At 33.6% G+C, this 20,487-nt stretch overlaps 1 protein-coding gene across 2 annotated transcripts; it reads left to right on the plus strand.

Annotated features, from left to right (window-relative positions):
• The first annotated feature begins 2,551 nt into the window (after positions 1-2,551).
• Positions 2,552-18,509, plus strand: LOC124366281 (3-oxoacyl-[acyl-carrier-protein] reductase FabG-like). 2 transcript variants are annotated; one of them, XM_046822693.1, is made up of 4 exons: positions 2,552-2,693; positions 5,582-5,760; positions 6,783-6,916; positions 18,264-18,509. In XM_046822693.1, exons 1-4 carry the CDS (start codon positions 2,691-2,693, stop codon positions 18,347-18,349), a joined length of 402 nt encoding a protein of 133 aa, XP_046678649.1. In that variant the 5' UTR covers positions 2,552-2,690; the 3' UTR covers positions 18,350-18,509. The 2 variants fall into 2 exon arrangements, with proteins under 2 accessions (XP_046678649.1, XP_046678648.1); XM_046822692.1 differs by lacking the exon at positions 18,264-18,509 and adding an exon at positions 7,739-7,984.
• Positions 18,510-20,487: the final 1,978 nt, after the last annotated feature.

The raw sequence follows: 20,487 nt of genomic DNA on the forward strand, positions 1-20,487 counted from the left end.
CGTTTCCTGGACCCCTGTGATTGGTCGACACAAGTCACCTTATTCTATGTCACAGTCGGACCACTATAATTTGGGATGCAGGTGTGTGTGTGTGTGTGTGTACAAAGATACAATGAAAATAGATTCCTTTATGACTAACATGGTATCAAACAATGGTGGACATTGAGCAATTCCAAATAAAATACACAATTTTGGTTATCAGTAAGAAAATATATTAATATGTAAATTAAATTAATTAGTATAAATAAATATGAAAACCTAACATTTCCCGCCTCCTTGAAACATTATAAGGTTTCAAGAGAAAATAAAAATAAAATCTTGACTATATGAATAAGATACATATGGTAATAACACACTTAGTTTAAAATTGATAAAACCAAATAGATAAAACGTAGTTAGCTCAAAGTAACAAACAAAATTCTTGAAAATAAAATGTTTATTTACATTTTTCATTCCATAGGAAGTGGAAAGACCTTGATGACTGGTCTAGTGAGAACACCATTAATTGTTTTTAAGGTGATCACTCTTACTATTCCATCTGCACCAGGATGCGTTTTGATGACGCGTCCCATTGGCCAGGTTAAAGGTGTTGACGGAGCTTGGATAAGCACTAGGTCGCCCACTTGTATGTTAGGTTGCGGTGACGTCCACTTGGAGCGTTGCTGCAGCGAATGAAGATATTCTAGATGCCATCGCTTCCAAATCCTCTGATGGAAGGCTTGTACCAAGTGCCAATGGCGTAGTCTGTTGTTCGGAGTGTTGTGGTGGTCAGCTTCCGGTAGAGCGGCGAGCGGAGCCCCAATCAAAAAATGACCTGGAGTCAAGGCTGATAGGTCTGATGGATCAGCGCTGAGCTGAGTTAACGGCCTTGAGTTAAGCATGGCTTCAACTTGAACCGTTAACGTCATGAATTCAGGAAGAGTTAAGATAGTTTGTCCCATTACTCTCCGGAGATGGTATTTAGCACTTTTTACGGCACTTTCCCAGAGTCCGCCTTGATGAGGGGCAGCTGGAGGATTAAAACGAAAGTCTATGCCTTTTGAACCCGCAAAATGTGAGATTTTGTCCATAGCCGTTGAGGCTTTCACGGTTTCACTTAATATCTTTATCAAAAATGATCCCCCCCCCCCCCCACCCCCCCCCCCCCCCACCCCCCCCCCCCCCCACCCCCCCCCCCCCCCACCCCCCCCCCCCCCCACCCCCCCCCCCCCCCACCCCATTTGAAGGATATTACTACTTGTTTCCAGGAGCCAGCAGTGGTATAGGCAGAGAGACATGTAAGGTACTGGCCAGGGAAGGAGCTACTGTGGTGGTCACCTGTATAGATGAACCTAACGCCAACGAGACTCTCAAACTATTGCCGGGTATGATGGAAGGATTTTGAATATTCTTCTTCTAAAGCTTGAGGTAGCTGCAAAGTCTAAGACGAATTTTTGGTCTAAGAGAAAGCACAAGTTCCAACACCTTCTGTGACTGAAGTATTGTCAGAATTATCCTTAACCTTATTCATGTAATGTCCTTTATTCTCTTTATAAGATCCTTGTACATTCCAGTGAGGATGAACAGGGTAGGAACAGAAAAAATGCCGGTATCGCTCAAATCACTTCGGTAATTTCTTAGTACCAACTAAATTTCTCTAGCACACCAGGCTTAACATAACTTGCACACAAAGTATAAACATCCCATTATTTTTAGACCATCGTTTTAATGTTAAATCCTTAGACTAAACATACTGGATGGACTCACGCCTCAGGTTAAACGTTAGTTTGTTGTTTTCCATAGTTACAACGCACGCTTACCATAAAAAAATAATGTAAAAGTTATTATTTATCCTAATAATCTCAGAAAAGACTAGACACTAACTTCCCAATGTAAACAGCGCTATCATTAGTCACGCCATAGTACTACCATTACAAGAATCTAGCTCAACACTAGCTAATAATAATTATTATTATTTCTTTATATTCTTTTTGCTCAAATATATCAATCTGAATTCTATTGATTGGTTCGGTTCAGTTACTCTCGTAGGTTTGGGTTGATTTCGTTATTAATCCTTTTGAGTCTGCTTGTTGTGTCAAATATTAATTTCAGTCAGTGAAAAACTTCTTATTACGTTATGACACACATATGAATCGTTATAAAAAAAATAGTAGTAAGTTTAATTAAAGAATTAGATTGAACATTTTTTTAAGTTAAGAAGAAAGGAAAAACTGAGTTTCAAAATTATTTTTATAAATAAACTGAGATCTTTTATAAAAATTCAAATAGCAGAGGTCCCAATTATGCTATTCTACAGTTATAAAAATAAACAAGGGTTTATTCACAAAACCACCGAATTGAACCATGTCCAAAAGTTTGAGTCATCACACAAAATGAGTCCAATTGTCACAATACGTGACATTGATCAACAAACATTTCTAATGACAGAAATTTCTGTTTTTGCATAATTTATGTTATGATGGAAAACTATCGTGATCATTTACAAACTCATTTTCTCCAGGTTTCCGATCATTCTGTGTTCAAATATGACGTCAGCGACTTCGATTCTGTCCAGGAACTGCTGAAGACGATTATTCAGAAGTACAATAGACCTCCCAACATCCTGGTGAACTGTGCTGGAATTGTGGGATTTGTGCCTACCCTTAAAGAAAACTCCAGAGACCTTCAGGAAAGCGCTTGAAGTTAACCTTATGGTACAGTTTATGACTCTTACGCAGCGTGGTATTTTAATTTTCAAATTCAGAATGCCATGGACAATGTAATGTTACTTATGTGTTAACCTTTGGTAATTTTTAATAAGTACCACTAAACTCTCGATTCTCAGTAATTTAAACAGAACAGATCAATATTATAGATTTCACAAAACCATTACATAAAAAGAACTGTCTTGCTCATTGTTTTCATCGCTAGCAAAATAAAAGAAGTCAGGAAATGCATAATGAATATAATTGTTACAAAACAAAAACGTCCTTCCGGCTTTGTAAGAACTGAAATATTATTAATGTACTCTCGTGGATTTACATGTACTCAATACTAGTATCTTGAAAACCGTTCGAGATAACAAAATTCGTCTGAATCAAAAAGTATTTGAAATATTATAAGCATCCTAGAACACTTTTTATTTTTCTCTAAGTTCATAATAACGGAGTTGTGATTTTTTTAAACTTTGAACGGCCTCCTTAATAAAACGAAATAACGTACTTGGCTGACAAAAAAACTTAGTCAAAATATTTAAAATATCGATTATTTTTATAACAGGTAGGAACGTTTTTTGGGACCGTTATCGTTTATACATAGTACACAAGTTCTATATAGAATACTTTCCTGAGCTTTTGGACAGGGGTTGGTTTTAGGCAGAGAGGGTGTCATAATCAGTGAAGTTTTGCAAAAATTTCCTGTAAGTGCTACCACTAGAACAATTGCAGTAAGCTGATTTTGAATACAAAATCTACATAAAATAGTTATTTACAGCCCATTAGGTATCTTTCATGAAACAGAAAAAATATTTTAAACCGTATCATTTTACTACGACCAATTATAGGTATTTACGCAGTTATAATATAATCATTTCATTATACAGTATTTATATAAATGGAACGTTTTTATCTACAAGATACTGTAGTATCTTAAGTAATCCTGATAATATTATCAGTGCGAAAGTGCCTTTGTTTTGCTTTCACACATTCAACTGTTTTTTTTTTTCTACTCAACTGATTGTACTGAGATTTCATATGGATATACTTAGGGTCACTGGGATTAATACAGATCCTATTCTTATTTAGAAAGTTCCTCCCGGCTACAAAAAACTACGCCCCACTGGGCACTAAGGCAGTGAAAAATCCCATCTTGGCCTCTAAAATTGTGAAAAGTTAAATGAAAGAAGCTGTCAAATGTAATAAACTGCTGAGTAAACATTGTTTTATGACAACACAACCATGTGTTTTAATTAATTTTACCAATATTTTCAATGTGTTTACATTGATAGTGTGAAAGCATTGAGTAATCTTGATAGTAACAACACTTTTTTATTTCGATCTTTTCTGCAACCGCTGTTGAGCACAAAGTACGATAATATGCAGATAAAAAATTAAATTTTATGGAAAAATTGCACTTTTTTACTGTAAATGTTGAGCAAATATTAAGAATTAGATATATATGACATAGTTACTATATAATTTCTATTATAATTTCAAATACTGTTGTAAAACCAATCTTAGTTGTCTTTTTGGTGAAGTAGGCTTCTCAGACCTGTGTTTATATATATACATATATATATATATATATAATTTCGATAAATATTGAATCGCAAAAAGTACTTGCTCCGTACTCGAACCCGGATCTCTCACTTGCCGGGTGAATGTGCTTATATTCTTTATAGGGAAACCAGAAAAATTCAACTATGGAACAAAAAGTACCAAGACCAGAGTAAAATTACAGTGACCATAAATATACACTTTTTGGCATACTTTCTTGATCTTGGCAACAAGGCAAACTCAAGATTGCTGTCATAAATATAATTCACTCGAACCAGAATTGCTCATACATGTGCAACGCCTCCGAAATTGCGTGCGAAGCCGCGGGTAACTGCTAGTATACTCATAAAATATATTTCATTAAAGTAGTGTTGTTATTTTTTAAGTGATAAATGATTAAAAATACATCTCACTCCCGTATATCTGTATTCGTATACATAGTGTCAATATTTACACTGGTATCAGCCATTGTTTTGGCCTTGTTAGGTAATACGCACGATTTCAACTTTAAAACTCTAAAATCTTTTGTGGAATGTTAAAATCCCTATATATTTAGTGTGTCCAAGAAATTTGTTCATTTAGTTGTAGCTTTGAATTCTAAATTAACGAAGCCAAAAGCTGATTGCACTTTCTTAGTAGAAAGGTAGAAATGTACTCTTGAAATTTACCCGATTCACAAGATAATCTCTGGTGGTCTTGTTGTAACATCTATAACAATTATATTGTTGACTCGAAGAATCTTTGCGGTGATTCTCATGAGAAGGGATGACGTAAGACTCCTCAAAAATTGGTTACCTCAATACTGGGGAGTGTTGCGACATGCAATCCCTCAATACAAGAACCCATCTTCGCAACCATTGGAGTGAAAATTACATACGTATTTTTTTTTTTTTTTTTTTTTACTTGTGGGATCCTCTCGAATTTCCAACACCTGTTAAGGACGTAAATTCGCAAAAGAAACACTGAATAAAGTGATTTAAGTTTATTTCTTGAAGGTGCTGAATCAAGATTTAACGGCGATGCCTACCATTGAAGAGAAGTTTTTGGCTCTTTCGTTGGGTTTTGAATTTTATAAATCTTAAACTAACTGGAAGAAATACTAATTGGATTTTAAGTTGTTTCTAAATTCAATATCAGATAATATGTTTGAATTATATCTCAAATATGCTATTCTTGAAGATTTGGTCATACAAAATCTTAAAGGGTTTTAGGAATCCAGAGAAAACAACCAAATACCAAGAACTGGTAAGAAGACAAAGTATCCTACACACCTACTGAATGGCTCAACTAATTCAATATGGATTGAAAGTTTATTTTTCACATTGCAGGGTGTCTTTTTCACATCTCAGGCCGTGTGCAAGGAACTCATAGAGGCTAATCTGCCGGGATCTATTGTCAATGTGTCTTCCACATCCGTTCTACGAGGTATAGAGGGGTTGAGTGCCTACACAGCCTCCAAGGCAGGGGTTGATGGTATCACCAAGTGTATGGCCAAGGATATGAGTGAGTGAGTAGTAGTACATAATTTGTTACCACGATTTTTAAAATTAATAGTCAGTTTCAAAGTACGTTCATGATGGACATACTATGTGCCTGTTTGTTTTCAAACATGGAACCTACCTCATGAAATGTTGAAACAATTTTTATTTAAAACATTTTCATTACACTTATAGATTTAGCAAATGTTTTCCTGTTGAAACTGCTAATAAAAATGTATTTATTTCTGCACAGCTATATACTAGTTATAGACTACTTAATAATTAACAACACAAATTGACAATTTATGTAATAACCCTAGTAGTGCAACATTAAAACTAACATTTAAAAGGACATTAGCAAGGGATTAATGCAGAACAGTTTGTACATGAATGCCAAAAGTAAATAAAACTTATCAGACAAAAGTTGATTCAATAACATACTTTTCATGGGTAACAAATCAACCTTAGAATTTTATTTAGTAGTCGGTTCAACAGAAGAGCCAAACGAAGGCCTAAAGTACACATAACTGAAATCTTAAGCTACTTCAGCCTATTAATGATTTGGCCGGAAACCTAAATGACACTCATGACATCAATTGCGGAATCCCAAGAACTAAAACTAAGGAAACCGTTTGGGAATTTTGAAATACGAGTAGGAAAAAGAGATGGTAATTTTTCATAAATAAAAATTCTAATAATATACATGATAAATATAATGATAATAATATAATGGCTAAAAATTAACTCTGAATTTTGAAGTACGGAAAAGTCATGCCTCAAAGAACGATACTCGTATTTGGATTACAAATAGGCATTTGAAGAAGCTTTTTGAGAATCAAGTGACATTTTACATTCAATCTCTTAAGAGCCAATATAACCTTGTTGTTAACATTTGCAACCATTCACAAGCAAAAAATAATGTTGTGATAATGTAACTATGATGAAATTTCATTTGGTTCAAATTTTACAAGACTCTTCACACTAAATAAGCTAACTCTTCCCGGAGGATACCTGAACATAAAATCTAACGAATGTTCTCTGGGATGTGCAGGCACAATATCCGGGTGAACAATGTTCAGCCAGGCGGTATAGCTACTGAGATGGCCTCCAAGCTGGGCAAGTCGATGAATTCTGCGGTATCCTGGATATCACAACTGGCCACAAAACGGCTTGGACAACCTCAAGGTAACTGATTAATACCTTACTGATAACTATTTAGTTACTATTCCAGAGATGTGTTAAATCATTTTAGATAGTAAAAGTATTTGATTTTTTTTTAGAGTTTTATGAAGGAAACAGCATTTTGCCGGGCATTTGCCATTGTCCAGTGAAACAAAAATTCAGTAACACTACGTTTCAAGTTCTATAATCTGATCTCTTCTTCAGGTAAATAACTCAGTCGTAGGTGGTTGGTAGACGAATGCAAACGTATTTCGACCTGTATTCTGTAGTTCAGTTTTAATGATTAGTGCTGTGTATAGGTTTTGTGCATGTTTTAGACTTAGTGAAGTTGACACACAACATGGTGGTTGTTATTCCCGACTTGGGCGTGTCACAACGCTCTGGTATTTGTTTATTTAGCCTAGTTTGTAATTATGTGTTAGGTTAGTCATTTACCTGAAGAAGAGATTAGATTACAGATCTCGAAACGTAGTGTAACTGATTTTTTGTATCTGGTTTTTTGTAAGACTGAACTATGGCAAATGTCCGAAAAATCCTGTTTCCTTCACAAATCTTCCATTTTCAAAAACAAACTTCAAACAAAGAAAAGGACATTTTGGAATAAACAATTATGCTGAACAGTTTGTTAGGTCTTTTTAGCTATGAGTAACAAAACGATTGTGTTAGATTAACATATATTGACTGAAGAGGATTCTGCACAATGAGAACGAAAGATGTTTAGATAACGAATATAATATCAAGGTGTGCACGCTGTGTGAACATTACACAAAATATAATATGTTACTTGTATGTATGTATATTAGTGTTGTTTTTGTCGTGTTCCAGAGGTTGCTGAGGTTATCACGTTTCTAGCCTCTAACCGTGCGTCCTACATCAATGGAGCGCTCATTCCAGTATCTGGAGGATATTGAGGTTGATTAGCCTTTATTTATTTATAAAGAACTAAATTGATCTGAAACAAACTGTAACTTCTTCATTTGATCATCTATCGACGTGAAATAAATGGAATGTCTTGTCAAAAAATAGAAAATATAGATTTAAGGAAAGAAATACACTTTTTTAAATACCAAATACTTTTCTTATTCATCTTTCTATGCTAAAAATCTCTGCTCTCGTTTCTTTATAAAACAGTAAATATCTCAATGTTGAGCTTATACGTCATTGGACACGTAGACGGTGTACCAGGGGACACCCCCAATGCTTTCTTCGATCGCAAACTGCTGGAATGATTTTATCCTCACTTTGAAAAAATGATATTCTTTTCCAAAAACATCATATACTGCTTCAACGTAGTAATTATGTGGGTCTGAGATGACTATTCTGATTGCTTCTAACATAAATGCCTAAGAGCCCATTTGAAAGGGATTTTGGAATTGACTTGTTTCTAGGATTGCATCTATATTTCATATTTCAGTCTTGCCTTTTTCACCTTGTATCCGTCTTCTTTGTATATAATATATTTTAGAAAAATATTCAGTTTTCTTGTATATTATGATTCAACAGTTTAGGAAATGCTTTCAAACAGCCTTAGATTATTAAAAGAGGGCCTAGAAAACCCTTTTAAGGCAAAGAGGCAAAGATTGTTACAGGGCGTAACAAAATTCTTTACACAAACTTTAGGATATTGAAGGATAGTGATGTTTTTTTGTTTTTTTTTTAAGAGAGAGTAGATTTCATTCCTTAAAACTTAGTATTATAGTTGTAGCATTATAAAGATGGGAAATGTCCCAAATCCACAATACTTCAAAATCATCCAGGAGATCATCCAATGCTAGAAGAAAAACAGGATTTTTTCCGCACATTTATTTGCCATCGTTCAGTGAAACAAAAAATCAGTAAACACATGCCCGGAACAACTGTAAGCAGAAGAAATACGATGACGGAAACTGACCTAGTTGTTGGTTATTGATATATTTTAATATTTTGCTATCAGCGTGACTATTTATGTGATATTTTTAGTTCAAATGAAAATGCTATGTAACTCATATTCTTTTATTATATTTGAGCTTGTGCCAACTTCTTTTTTTAACTTCTTGAAATTTTAGCTATACCTAAGTAAGTCAAGCATTTTATTAAAATGTAGGTATTGAAGTTAGTGTTATTGTTCTAGCAACAATAACATTATTTTTTTTGTTATTGTTGTTAGCTCTCTCTAGCCAATTCCTTTATATAAAAACTAGAATACAACTATATTAAAAAAAATTGAAATTGATTATTTACTACGATCGATGAAAGATTTGAAAGGATAACAGGATTTCGATGGCTTTAACTAGTCATTTGTGTTAATTTAAACTTAATGTTTATAGACTGCATGTACCAATACAGACACAATATTACAGTTTTTAATTCACATTAGAATTACGTAATAATTAACAAGTTTAATTACACTTACACTTTTTGACAACCCTTACGCTTTAAAGTTGACGGCTATTGATAATTTGGGGAAAAATGGTAATTTTAAGTTTTTATTCGTGTTTTATTTGTAACGTTCTAGAAACCAATTTTGTTATCTCGCATTGTTTTGCCAAACTTAAAGTTTTTGTTTACAAATATTACATTTGTAGGTTCAACGGGTCTTTTCTAATATGTCCCCGCATTCTCTATTTTAATTTCTATAGCCACCAACTGATTTTTTCCATTCATTATTACAGAGCGTGAGTCTTATCGATATTAATAGAGGCAGTAAATGATTTGCGATGAGTTTTAAAATTGTACCGAGCGCCGTTATCTATATTACGGGAGATAAGCGCGCTCTTACTTCAATAGCTTATCTGATCCGAGAAAGGTTAGTTCAGTTGTGTCTGTCGATAGTGACCATCCATGCCGTTGTTCAACCTTGTGCGAGAAATTAATAAACAAAAACAAAGCAGTGGAGTTTTTACAGCGTAAAGGGATTTTACATCATACTCGGGTTTGTGCTAACAATCACGACATGACTCTGAGTTTATCGGACAGAAGTGATCGTTGGAGGTGCAACAAAAGAGATTGCAGGATTGAGATTGGTTTGAGAAAGGGAAACGTGGTTAGAAAACAGTAAGTTACCATTTGAGACAATTATTTTTTTTATTTATTCGTGGTGTAAAAACTACCAACAACTAAATTTTGTTTAGAAGAGCTATACATGACAGCCCAATCAACTACTGATTGGAAAAAATTTATGTGCGAGGTCTGTGCCGACTCGCTTTTGAAAACCCCATGCAAATTGGGGGCCGAAACATGACAGTAGAAATCGACCAATCGTGCTTCTCAAAAAGGAAGAGCAATGTTGGTAGAGTGTATCCTCAGCAATGGGTGTTCGGGGGAATCTGCAGAGAAACAAAACAGTGTTTTATGTATGCTGTTCCAAACCGAACCAGTGAAACTCTTTTGGAGGTTATTCGAGAGTGTGTACTTCCAGAAACGACAATCATGTCCGACTTGTGGAGAGCGTACTCAGGTATTGCTGAAATACCAGGTATGAGATTTACTCACTTAACAGTAAACCATTCTGAAAATTTTGTTGATCCTACAACAGGAGCACACACACAGAGAATCGAATCGCTCTGGGCGTCGGCAAAACGGCGTAATAGGAACGAATGCGGTACAAGTCGCAACTTGCTAGACTCATACTTGAATGTGTGAGTTTCTGTGGAAACATCGCCACCAAAACACAGATTTCTTCGAACAAATCCTGGAGGACATTAAAGCGTTCTGGCCACCAGAATAGTATATTATTTTAAACATCTTTCATTACTAATTTGTGTTGTTTCGTACAAATTAATAAACTCGTTTTTCAATTGTTTTTGCAAATTATTGTCAAAAACCTAGCTTAACCTAACCTCAATTACCTTAAGATATTACATTTGTAACTCTAGTAACGTAATCTAACTTATAGAAAATAAAATAGAAAATGCGGGAACATACTAGAAAAGACCCGGTTCAACCTCATAAAATTAATATATAACAAGACAAGTTATTTATTGGCACATAAATAAAGTTCAGAATTTAAGACAGCAATATCGATTACTTGATGAAATGAAAATAAAAATATCTCAAGCTCAAAAAAAAGCTCAAAAACGCTGCTAAGAGATCTCTGTAAATTTATATTAGGTATGTTATATATATGTTACTGGTGAAGAAAAAAAACATTGCTCGAGAAAGTACCCAAATTCAAGCTTAGACCACGTGAGCGCTCGTAAATGTTTTAATATTGATAACATATTTATGATAATCTAATCTACCCCACTTTTATTGTGTAATAACATGTAGTTGATAGGGTCAGAGTGGATAATCCCAAAGTACCTATAATTCAAAGAACATCGTCCTATTAAATTTCGAAATGTTAACCCCGAATATCAATATTACCTTATATGGAGTTTACATATACACTAACAATCTGTAGACTATTACGTCACGTAAATTTATTTCAAATGCGACTTTTAGAAATAATTTTAATTTGGTTTATAACATTTATTTGATCTAATCGGTTCATTTTATTTATTTCAATTAATTTTTAATCGTCACAGTTTGTGATATGAATACTAAATACCTGATACACATGATATAAGGCAAATCAATATATGGGGTCTAGATCATCCTCTCAATAACAAATCCACTTATTAGACCTAATAACAAAGCCAGATTCTTATGCAACAATTTTCAACTAAAACGTATTTATTAACGGTATAATTAAACCAATTTTCACTGACAGCTATTAGTTGTTATCTTCTAAATTTCAGTCTGTCACCTCGACTTACTTGGTGTTCGTTGACGATCAACTTGTTTCCTAATACTAGAACAAGGATAACTGAGAATGATTATATTTGTTCGTTGACAGTCACTCAGATGACACCAAATCATGCCTCAGCTTGCTAAAGGAAGCCTGGCTCTAGTTACTGGTAAGTTTCAAATAATACAATATTATCACAACAACAATATGGCGTTTGGCTTTGATTTAAACAAAACCAAGTGCTTTAGAATTTGTCTTGCCAACTTTTTTATTATTTAAACCATTAATATGCTACCTAGTACAGTATAAACAATGGATATGCTAGCTAGTTTAAACAATTCAGATGCTAGCTACTTAAAACAATATTGTTGTGCTACCTAGTTTAAACTATCGATGTGCTAGTTAGTTTAAACATTGTTGTGCTACCTAGTTTAAACTATTAATGGGCTAGCTAGTTTAAACAATTGATATGCTAGCTAAGTTAAACAATTGATTTGCTACGTAGTTCAAGCTATTTTGAACAATTGATATGCTGGCTAGTTTAAGCAAGTTACATGATAGCTAGTTAAACATTATTGAAATACAATAAATTAATAAAACACGGAATTCGTTACTATCATAATATATTCAAATTTTATCATTAAATCTGCTTAGCCTTGTTAATACAATTTATTTTGAGATGATTAAAAGTGTAATTTAGTATAGTTGGGAACAAACTTTCAAAATTAAGTTAATCTCTCATTATTCATCAAATTCTTTATGATTAGCCTATAATTCTGCATGATAAAATAATAATTTAACGCACAATGTTATTGGACCATTAAGCATTGCAAAATTTAATAAAACTCTTTAACTATGGTTTTATTATATGATGATAAAAAAGATTCATAAAATTTTATCATTGAGAATTAATTATACAATTAAAAAGTATTAATATGGATTTGCAGTACATATTAGAATAATTCATTAGTAAGAAATACATTTTTTTTAAGTTTAAATAATTCAAACATAGTAACATTACACAACTATATAGTAGATCACACGTGAACATATTCAAACTGAACAATTTATTTTGTGCATTACACGAAATAGAATAATTAATTTTGTCTACTAAATGTAAATTACAATAGGGCTTTATAAAACTGATGTAGGCTACAAGCTGATATTATCGAGCTGTAGATAGATTGCCGGGAATAAAATAATAATGGCCACACTTAACTCTGGTGTTCATTATCACTCCGTTGCTCGAATAACAGCTGAGATTTTCGAGTCTACCGCTTTTCGACTCTTTCCAAGTATTCGACATGAATAATGCATTGTTCGTTGTCTTTTACGTTTCCCAAATAACAGGGAGTTTCTCGCAACACGTTGTGGGGAAAACTGTTACTGTCTAGCAAACACCGTTGTTTATCCTATTACGTTAAATAACGCCCATCTCCGCTAACCTGTTCATGAAACAGGTTATCTAAGTCGTCTTTATCATAATCAGTATAGTTATCTGATTGATAAGCGTTAAGAACTTTGAGTTTGATACGCGGTGTAGTTAGTAAGTTTGGTTGAGAAAGAATTCTGTACAATTTCTTAAATCTGTGATTGAATCAGTAAAGTTATTTTACATTTTTCAATTAAAATGAGTGCTTTGTTAGTCCAGGGAAGGTTGGCTCTGGTTACTGGTAAGACATTTACTGAATACCTAATAACGCAATAAATAATTACGTTAAGTATTTGAATTGAAATGCATTTAGGTTATGCACGTCAAATGTCATGTCAATACATGTAAAAAGATAGTGTAAGTATGCAAAGTTGTATTACCAATTCCCTTCCCCAACATCAGTGATTTTAACAAAGATTTATCTGTAAAACATTACTCTACAAATTTTTAATCCTAGAAGTTGGTAGTCATACGGCTTCATTTTAGAGCTTCACATAACTTGTTTTAATTTCACTAACATTGCAATTTGATTATATTTTTTTAGAATTAAAATTATGGATACCACAGATTTGCATTAAATAACCCATAAAATAATTTGAGTACCTATTTGAAAATTTTTTGAACAAGATTTCATTAGAGGGTAGTTTTGAATTAGATTTGAGGAAATGTTTGAAATTATAGGGTATCAATTTACATTAACGTGACCATGGAAAGGCATGTTCATTTTTTTTCCTGAAAACTACAATTTTTCCTGAAAACAATAATGAAGAAAAAATTCGTCGGCAACAAAAATCAAAGGAGCTACGATTTTTTTAAATCCTCTGAAAACTCTGTTTTTGACAGTTTCCTATAACTCTGCGTCTGCTCAAACTCAATATAGCCAGATTTTAAAAACCGATTATCATACCAACAACGAGAAATTATCGTACTTTCATATAAAATAATCGTACCAAACACATTTAATGAAAAAGTATGTTATGTTCATATAATAAATTATGTTATAATTAACTTTTGGTTTGTTACTTGTATAAATTTGTCAAAAATCTTTCATGGTACGATAATAACTACCCATCGTGTATCTTACCGGCGCATAAAATCAATGAAATTATCGTACCTCTGGCAACACTATCCATGGTAATTCTAAGCAATATATGGGTCAACCTCGATTTTTCTCATGTTACAATATAATGTTCCAATAGTCAATTAGAAAAGGAAATGACTAGAATTTCTTGCCGGAAAGCAGTTATAGGGAGCAGGTAACCGCCAGACGGTCATATATTGCTTAGAGTTACCTATTATTGATCAGGGGCACTGACGTGATCTGGGCTTCAAATTTGGAACTACTCGAGTTAATATTTTTCTAAAAGAGCAAGCAGCGCGAAGCGCTGCGCAGCGGGCAGGCATCGTGCGTGATCCTTTTTTTTATTAAAAATTTCTGATAAATTGTTATTACATATTACAATATAATGTAGGTAATGTATGTAAAACAATTTTAAACACATAATTACATGCTGGAAAGCAAAATAAACCAATATAATCCCCCCAATACAATATCTCCGTAAAAATCTGGTAAAGGAATCTATGTCATTCCTTTGGCCTGAATCAATTCAGTATATACGAAGATCACGCACGATGCTTGCCCGCTGCGCAGCGCTTCGCGCTGCTTGCTCTTTTAGAGAAAAATTAACTCGAGTAGTTCCAAATTTGAAGCCCAGATCACGTCAGTGCCCCTAATCACTAATAGGTAATTCTCGCGGTTGCCTGCTCCCTATAACTGCTTTCCAGCAAGAAATTCTAGTCATTTCCTTGACTAGAACATTTGACTATTGGAACATTATATTGTAATATGAGTTGCCTGCTCCCTATAACTGCTTTCCGGCAAGAAATTCTAGTCATTTCCTTTTCTAATTGACTATTGGAATCTTATATTGTAATATGAGAAAAATCGAGGTTGACCCATATATTGCTTAGAATTACCCTATCCATAATTGACAGTTTGGTATTACTCCGCGCCTTCTCAAATAAAGAAGGGACGCCATTTTGAACTAGTGTTGTCCCTCCGCATCTATTCTTAACCTCCTAGTTCAGTAGTGGTAACATATTAGTCAGCACACCTTTTGATGCTGACTAATATGTTAATCCTGTCCTGCCCGCTGCGCACTGCTTGCTCTTTTAGAAAAAAATTAACTCGAGCTTGCAAAAGTCGAATCCCAGATCACGTGATGCCCCTGCTCCTTAACGCAATAATGTCCGAAAGGCATCAATATAATACAATAATATACTTTCCCCCCAGTTCATATGCACCTGTGATAATAATACTTGGCTGTAAATGCCCAACCCATGAAAATAAAGTCCATTTTCCATGGTCACGCTAATGTAAATAAATACCAATTATAGTATGAAAAAATTAATTTGAGATGGGAATTTTGTGGTAAATTTCTTATGGTAAATAATTACAATATCCATTTCATAAGATTTGTTCCAAAATATTAAATCAACCTCAAGAAAGGAACTTGTAGGCCTAGTTGAGCGGGCTGACTCTAATGCTTTTGGCCTACACCAATGGCTATGAACGAAAATAATCACTCAAGATAGTAGAAGTCAGTTAAATATCAAATTCTACAGGTCACAAATGGGTGTGATTACGGCCACTTGAATCTCTTAGATTGATGTACTATTAGTTAAATATCAAATTCTACATGATCTGATCACGAATGGGTGTGATTACGGACATTCAAATCTGTCTTAATTGATTTGCAATGTACGGTTTATGACCACCTAAAAATACTTCATAGAAATAAAAGATACTATTATAAGAAATTCTTTTAAGTTTTTATCTTATAAACTTTATCACCCATGCGCAAGGAACCAAAATAAAACTATAAAACAAAGAGTGGTTTCCTCATAAATGATAAAAACGGATCTGTATGGAATAAGTTGGTAGTAATTTTTTTGTAATACATAGTTGTACATGAATATTTACATATTATCTTTCTTAGAATTAAATGTACAATATTGCAGTAGCAATGTTAAAAATTGTATTTCAAATTTTCAGACATCTAGCGTGTAATATGTTTGTATTATAGTTACAATGATACATTTGTAGTATCTAAGTGGTGATGTATTTAAGTTTTAAAAAATACTACGTTCAAATACATGGATTATTAAAAAAGTTAGTAGCCTACGTTTTAGAATGACCTCATATGAGCCTTAATCTATCAAAAAGATATCAGTAAAAATACATTAAATTCTAAAACTGAATTGTTATCACTGATAAACTTAACAATAATATAACTGATATCATCACGCATTAAACAACCTCAAAATATAATACTATAAAAACACGTTTGGATCTCTTCAGACGAACATGACTCCAGGTTCCAGGAGTCAAATCTGTTACAGCAGCGTCAATTCAGATGCTGCACTAAGAAGAAGGTGAACTGGAGCTAAATTCAACATTTGCATTGAATCAACCCTTACCACCATAGCTGCGTTATGTGTACTATAGAACACTTAAGTGCACAACCTACACAAAGCGTAGCAAAATGGCAAACAGGGAAACTAGATTTACGTTCGGAATTAAAATTTGTTACGTCATGTCACACTCTCACAAACAATGGAGATAGTACTATAGCATTTCTTCCTTGAAACATGGGTACATAAAATCACTTTGACCTGTTGAGTATATTATATAAAGCTATAATGCAATGCATATTTAATGAAAATAAATAGATGACCAGTACTACAGAAACAAAGTTGGTCAACAAAAAATGGCCGATTAACTCAAAAAAAGGTGCTAACGACACTTTTCTCCAGTAGGATAATGTGGGTTAGTACAAAAACTAGGAAATTTTTTTTTAATTGAACAAAACTAACTGTAAAAAATCCAAATTTTTTTTATTATTCAACATATTCTCTAACTCAAAAACAGTACATTTTTTTAACTTTTTTAAGAATAATTAGAATTCTCTATTCAAGTTTATATGAAATGTTCCTTTATATATAATGAACATTCTGTAAAGACTTTAATATATTTTATTCTGTCCTTTTGTTGTATTAATCATTAAAAGTTAGTGATTAACTTCGGCCAGATTTGAAAAGTTCTAGAAGGTAAGTAACATTCTCAAAACTAAATTATGTACTGCAAGTAGTGATATACAAAATTTAAAAAAATAGGTGGTTCACTTTATTTTATAAATATTAAGGATCACAAAATTTCAATGTTACTGGTCTCTCTTCTTATATTTTTCTCAAGTTTTTTAATTGGATGTAAAAACTTTGTTGCCATTTGATTATTTATCATTCTATCAGTCAATAACGAAATGAGCTACAGGTTTGAAATTTTGCATTGAATCTCAGCAAACCTTTTACACGACACATGGCGTGGCGTACACCTACCTTGTTTAAACAGATGAATTTCAAGCTAAAAATCCTCTCTTATACGTAACCTGGGACCAACAACTTAAAGGTGACTTCCAAACCACCACCAATGGCCGGGTAGGTAGGTTGTTCACTCAGCGAATCATCCAAGAAGCAGTCATACTTGTTCCTTGACGTGGTTATCTTGCGCAAAAATGCAGTTTAAAAAGACTTAACTATATTAGCACAGCCAAATAATACTGGCATTAATTCCTACAGTGTTATACCTTAAAATGTGTTGGTGATTGTTGCTGTTGTTCAGGTGCCAGCAGTGGTATGGGCAGAGAGACATGTAAGGTGCTGGCCAGGGAAGGAGCTACTGTGGTGGTCACCTGTATAGATGAGGCAGGAGCCAACGAAACTCTCAAACTGTTTGTCTGGTATGTGTTTATACTCACTTCTTGCTTTCCATGAGTATTTATCCATTTTTTTTATAAGAAAAATTACAATGCAAATATTTTCCAGGAGAGGATCACAGTGTAATGAAGTATGACGTAAGTGAGCACAAGTCTGCCCTAGAGTTGCTGAAGAGGATCATTGAGAAAATACAAGAGACCCCCAAACGTTCTGGTCAACTGTGCTGGAATTTGTACATTCCCTCCTGTCCTGGAAGAGACTCCTGAATCGTTCCAGAGAGTTCTGGACGTCAACCTGAAGGTCAGGTGAATGATGGTTTCAATCATCCAAAACCTTTCTCAAGCCCAATTGGAAATGCCAAAAAACAGAATTGCATTGTTACAGGGCACATTCTTCACAAGTATGTATATTAGTGTTGTTTTGTCGTGTTCCAGAGGTTGCTGAGATTATCACGTTTCTAGCCTCTAACCGTGCCTCCTACATCAATGGAGCGCTCATTCCAGTATCTGGAGGATATTGAGGTTGATTAGCCTTTATTTATTTATAAAGAACTAAATTGATCTGAAACAAACTGTAACTTCTTCATTTGATCATCTATCGACGTGAAATAAATGGAATGTCTTGTCAAAAAATAGAAAATATAGATTTAAGGAAAGAAATACACTTTTTTAAATACCAAATACTTTTCTTATTCATCTTTCTATGCTAAAAATCTCTGCTCTCGTTTCTTTATAAAACAGTAAATATCTCAATGTTGAGCTTATACGTCATTGGACACGTAGACGGTGTACCAGGGGACACCCCCAATGCTTTCTTCGATCGCAAACTGCTGGAATGATTTTATCCTCACTTTGAAAAAATGATCATTCTTTTCCAAAAACATCATATACTGCTTCAACGTAGTAATTATGTGGGTCTGAGATGACTATTCTGATTGCTTCTAACATAAATGCCTAAGAGCCCATTTGAAAGGGATTTTGGAATTGACTTGTTTCTAGGATTGCATCTATATTTCATATTTCAGTCTTGCCTTTTTCACCTTGTATCCGTCTTCTTTGTATATAATATATTTTAGAAAAATATTCAGTTTTCTTGTATATTATGATTCAACAGTTTAGGAAATGCTTTCAAACAGCCTTAGATTATTAAAAGAGGGCCTAGAAAACCCTTCTCCTGGACTTGCAGCAGTCTCTGATGTGCAAGAAGCCCAGTTTATAGTGACAGAGAGCACTTGTATGCCATACAAACAAGGCTTTTGGTGCGATGGTCTTCTTTTATAATGAGCCAAGCTCTCGAAGGAGGCAAAGATTGTTACAAGGGCGTAACAAAATTATTTACACAAACTTTAGGATATTGAAGGATAGTGATGTTTTTTTGTTTTTTTTTTTAAGAGAGAGTAGATTTCATTCCTTAAAACTTAGTATTATAGTTGTAGCATATAAAGATGGGAAATGTCCCAAATCCACAATACTTCAAAATCATCCAGGAGATCATCCAATGCTAGAAGAAAACAGGATTTTTTCCGCACATTTGCCATCGTTCAGTGAAACAAAAAATCAGTAACACATGCCCGGAAAAATCCTGTTTCCTTCACAACCCTTCCATCGTCAAAAATAAACTTCATGCAAAGAATTAAAAGAAGAATTTAGGATATTGTGCTATGTACCAAGAGAAGCTACAAAATAAAGGAAGCCAGTTGGCCATTTCTGTTTATTTATAGCCGACCTGTCTATATGTGATTTTTACCTAAAAAGCATATTTTTATCTGCAATTAAACAGTGTAATTCATAGTCTAAATACTTAGATGTTATTTGTTCCACTGTTAGACTTTTACCGTATTGGAGGCGTTAGGCCTAAACTTATAATACAACAGTTATTAATTATTCAATTTTCAAACTTAAAATGCCATTTTTAATTGATAAACATTCAAAAAATATATAAATTCTCACTGTTTTGTATCATTACAACTTTTAAAGATATTTCGCTTTAAATTTTTTTAAAGGCCACCATTGCAACACCTAATTTGTGAATTTAACCTACATTATTGTAGTGGTAGATATCATTTACATAAAGAGTTTACTAAAACTTGGTTTTAAACCGTTCAGCATTCAGAGAGACATACGGTAAAAGGAAATGGATAGTCCACTGGTTTCATTTCTTTTTTTAGTTCCATTTTTTTCTATAGAAAAATATACTAACATTTGTGTGGAGGGTTTTTTTAACACTCTGTACATATAATTTTACACATTACAGTGGTTTTGAGTCATGAGGAAAATGATCTGAGGATATTTAAAAAAATGTCTTGAGAAATTTTGCCATGACGATCATTTACTTAACCTGTGACATACTGTGATGTACTGTATACGTTAAACTATCACTGCTGTACTTATTTAGAGGATCCAGCACTGGTATAGACAGAGGGATATGTAAGGTGCTGGCCAGGGAAGGATTTGAGAGATAATGTAACTCTTTTTTTTAATAATAATGCAAGTAAATTATTTTGGAAACGATTTTAGTTTACTCGTTTCGCAACAAATCTAAAATCTCAATATTTATCAGAAATGCTAATATTTAAATTCATAAACAGCAATAACGAACCGTGCAATCTATCAGGGTATGGTATCAACTTGGGTAAACAATTAAAAGGCAACAGCCGCT

The sequence above is a fragment of the Homalodisca vitripennis genome, chromosome 7, assembly GCF_021130785.1.
Source record: "Homalodisca vitripennis isolate AUS2020 chromosome 7, UT_GWSS_2.1, whole genome shotgun sequence".
In the NCBI taxonomy this organism is placed as follows: Eukaryota; Metazoa; Arthropoda; class Insecta; order Hemiptera; family Cicadellidae; genus Homalodisca; species Homalodisca vitripennis.